The 3773-nt window shown below is 58.4% G+C and overlaps 1 protein-coding gene across 1 annotated transcript in view; it reads left to right on the forward strand.

The window, feature by feature from the left end:
* Positions 1 to 3612: 3612 nt before the first annotated feature.
* The window catches only part of KDELR3 (KDEL (Lys-Asp-Glu-Leu) endoplasmic reticulum protein retention receptor 3), a 5885-nt gene continuing 5724 nt past the window's right edge, over positions 3613 to 3773 (forward strand). Inside the window, exon 1 of the mRNA XM_009578406.1 lies at positions 3613 to 3707. Coding sequence (XP_009576701.1) covers positions 3617 to 3707 — 91 coding nt within the window. The 5' untranslated portion in view covers positions 3613 to 3616. The remainder of the gene's footprint in view (positions 3708 to 3773) is intronic.

The following is a 3773-nucleotide window of genomic DNA, read 5'->3' on the forward strand; positions in this document are numbered from 1 at the left end:
CCTTTCCCGATGCTGCTGTGGGGATGGGGGAGGCAGAGGGACAGAGGGATGGAGGGATGGAAGGGAGGGGGTATGGATGGAGGGATGGAGGAAAGGAGGGATGGAGGGAGGAATGTTTGGAGGGATGATGGAGGGGGAGAGAGGGATGGAGGGGTGGATGGATGGGGAAGCAGGAGCTCCTGGGAAGGTGAGCAAGCGCAGCGCTGCCTGACCCCTCTCCTGTCTGGGGATGAAGACAAGCGCAGCCCCCATGCCAGCAGCCCCTGCTTGGGTCCCGCTTTCCTGCAACACCAGCTAAGCCAGCACGAGCCCTCAAGCCCTCTCTGCCCTGGGCAGGTCTGACTTTGAGTGTTTAAACCAGACAACACAGTTTTGGACTCCTTAGCACCTTTCAGGCTCCCTCTGCCATCCTCCTCCGACCGTCCCATCTCTGTCCCCAGTGCTCCAGGACTGCCCCGGCCAAGCTGTCCCAGTCACGGGGGCAGAGGTGGTGAGAGATGGAGGTGGCCCATGGTGCTCAACTTCACCATGTTCCCCAGCCCCTCCGGGAATGCCAAATCACTTCCTTCTCTGGGCCCGCTCTGGGATGAATCCTGGGGGCTGCCCGCTCTCCCGGGGGCTCTGGATGTGGCCTGAGCCACAGCCTGCAGCAGCAATGGAGGGGGACTCCTGGCCAAGCACCTCTGGCGGCAAAAACACAGAAGCCTTCCTGGTGCCAGGAGACGAATGCTTTGGTGAGAAGGAAACCCCCTTCTCCCATCTTCTCGCACCATTGCCATCACCTCGCGGGACAGGTGGAGGTGGGGAAGGGCCCTCGACGGAGCTGCTGCCGCCTGGCCCAGGGGCTCTGCAGGAGAAGGAGCCTCCCAGACCAGTGAAGGCAGAGAGGGAAACCCAAAAATAGAACTAAAGGAAAAAAAAAAAAAAGAAAAAGAAACCCAACAACCCCAAATTCCCGTTTTTAATGCCAAATCCCAGCTCGCTTGCCTCCCTGTCACCCTGGCGACATTCCTTGCGGTCGCCATGGAAACGGGAGGCATGGAGAGAGCATCACCGTGCGGGGCGGTGGCAGCGCCCGGCATTATTTCAGGAGGCAGGGAGACACCCGGTGCAATGCGCTTCGTGTTGTGGCAGGGAGGGAGGGTTTATTATTACTTGCTCCCACTTCATGTGCCAGTTTTTCCTTCCCTAAGCATCCGGGTGCCCCTCGCCCTCCCGGCAGCCTTCCCACGGCCCTCCCACGTGCTGCACGGGGACGTCCCATGGCAAGACCCCAGCCCCACCACCGGTCCCAGCTGGGTGAGCTCAGCTAGGCTGCTCCCGTGAAGTCCCTCTGACGGTCACCTCACATGGTGGTTCCTGGTGCCACAGCAGGAGATAAGGCCGTGGCTTGGGGCCGACCAGCTCTTCTTGGGAAGGCGCAAGATGAAGAGAATAAACCTTTGCCACACTCAACAGTCTTACCCCTCCACAGGAAGCTTCATCCCCTGGAGGGGGGACAAAAAGCTGTGAAGAGGAGCGGAGGGACCAGAGGATGACAAGGGCTCTCAGACATTGAGCCCCAGGGGCTTGGAAGGGGATCTGTCGGCACAGAAGACGCTAAATCTGTTCCCCCAAAACCTCCCATCCCTGCTCCACGGCTCAAACCTCTCTCTGCCCACCGGCGAAAGGACCTGGGATACCAGGGACCTGCTGGGCCACCAAAGCTGGGGCGTGGCTTTCACCAGCACCTGCATGGCCTTGCAGAGCCGTGCTGAAAGCCCAGGCGGCTCCGCTCCGATGGCTGGAAACCCAGTTTCAGCCAGTCCCTACCCCGTCGCTCCTTCGCCGACGCTCTCCTTTGGTCTAACCTGCTCATCTCCCACCGCACCGACCTCTGCCTCGGTGCCCGGGCAGGGGCAGGCAGGGCTTGTTTCCCAGTTTCGCGTGGCTGAGCGGATGTTTTCCAGCCCGGCCTGGGAATGTGGCTGGAAAAGCCCGGTGCAGCAGGTGCTGGAGCAACAGAGAGGGAAAACACGGCAGCCAGCCTAATGGGCAGAGAGGAAATGCATGCAAATGTATTCAGAAAGGAATCCGGTGATGCTAACAGACTTGTTAGTCCTCTCCGTAAGCACCAGGAGTAATATTTTTACGCTTTAATCATTAAGGATTTTACTCCAAGCGAGCCCATAAGGATGTGCCGACGGAGGGAGATGCGGAGGAGATGGCCGCGGGTGATGGCTGGGGACAGGGAGGGCGGCAGCCAGAGCCGGCCCCGGGACAAGAGCAGGTGGGGTCACGCAAGCCTTGAGTAACCAAATTAGACCCACGGCCAGATGCGATTTGCTTGGAAATGAGGTGACAAATTAAAACAACCATTTGGTTGTATTAAAGCAGCTTTATATTAGTGATTAGATAATGAATATCTAATGGCCCCGTCTCGATGCGGAGGTCCCCTCGCGCTGCCATGAGACCTCCCTGCATAACCGCAGCTGCAAGGACAAGATTTATCCCAACCAGGCTGGTCACCCAGGGCTGTTTCTGAATATATTAAAACTTTATTACCATCACTACTAAGCTCATTTCTGTTAAATCTATAAAAATGGCAGTACCTATGTGCTTCTTTCAGGCAACACATGTATTACACTGTTTGTAATACACTTGCAAGAATCCAGGATCAATATTTTCAGTGAAGTTTTTTTCAAACTAGCCCTTGGGAAGATCTTTTTTTTTTTCCTCCGGGGCTGGTCGCTCCAGACAGGACACCCAAAGGTGGGGGTGGCTGGTGGGGGGCCGCCAGGGAAGGGTTGTGCATGACCTGCCACGGGAGGGAGGGGGTCCGGGTGGGATGTGATATACAGCCGCAGCATCCCGATAATTCAGATCTCTCCCCGCTTCTTCATTTGCTCCAGGAGACAAGGTGGAGCACCAGGGAGAAGGTGCTGGAGGCAGGACGGGGCCGGGAAGGGCAGAGGGCAGGAGGCTGCCGGCTGGGAGCAGGACAGGGATTAATGCACCCACAGGGAAAATCCCTGGAAAGCCTGGCCCTCACTGGAGCATGTGTCCCCAAGGCCAGAGGATGGGAATCCCTTTCCCTCTGCCTTTTCCCCTTTAACGACACTTCCGTGTGTAACTTGAGACAAGTTGGGGAATTAAAAAGAGGAAGGGAAAAAAAAGAAAAAGGGAAAAATAGCGCAGTTATTCCCGCCTCCGCCTCCTCCTCCCTCTCCTCCCCGGCCAGCCAGGAGCCACGTCACCGTCACCCAGCGCTGGTTTCGGGGCTGCTCAGCAGGCTCAGCCTGGGGCTCTCCAGGGGACAAACCCCAACTTTCGGCCTGGAGCGGGAAGAGCAAGGCGCTGGGCGGGAGAGAAAATCCACCTTGGGGGAAAAGTAAGCGAGGGAGACGTCCAGCTTGAGCGCCCGGCCGGGGAAAGGCGCTTGCAACCAGGGGAGAGGGGAGCCTGAACTTTTCTCTGCCAGAAGAGAGGGCTCGTTACTGGGGAAAAAAGGAAAGTCGAGCCAGAGGAGACCGTTTGCTCGGTCGAGGCTCGGGGGGGGGAAAACTCCCTGCCCTCGCCCTCCCCGCCCGCAGAAAGTGCCCCGCTCCCTTCGCCCCGGAGGAGCCCCACCAGCGCCATGAACGTCTTCCGCATCCTGGGGGACGTCTCCCACTTGCTGGCCATCATCATCCTCCTGCTAAAGATCCAGAAGTCCAAGTCCTGTGCCGGTGAGTGCCCCCACGCCCCGGGGAAGGAGGGGGGCCCTTCTCGGAGGGCGGCTCAGTGAAGGGTGT

This window comes from Fulmarus glacialis, unplaced genomic scaffold (assembly GCF_000690835.1).
Source record: "Fulmarus glacialis isolate BGI_N327 unplaced genomic scaffold, ASM69083v1 scaffold25435, whole genome shotgun sequence".
NCBI classification, from domain to species: Eukaryota; Metazoa; Chordata; class Aves; order Procellariiformes; family Procellariidae; genus Fulmarus; species Fulmarus glacialis.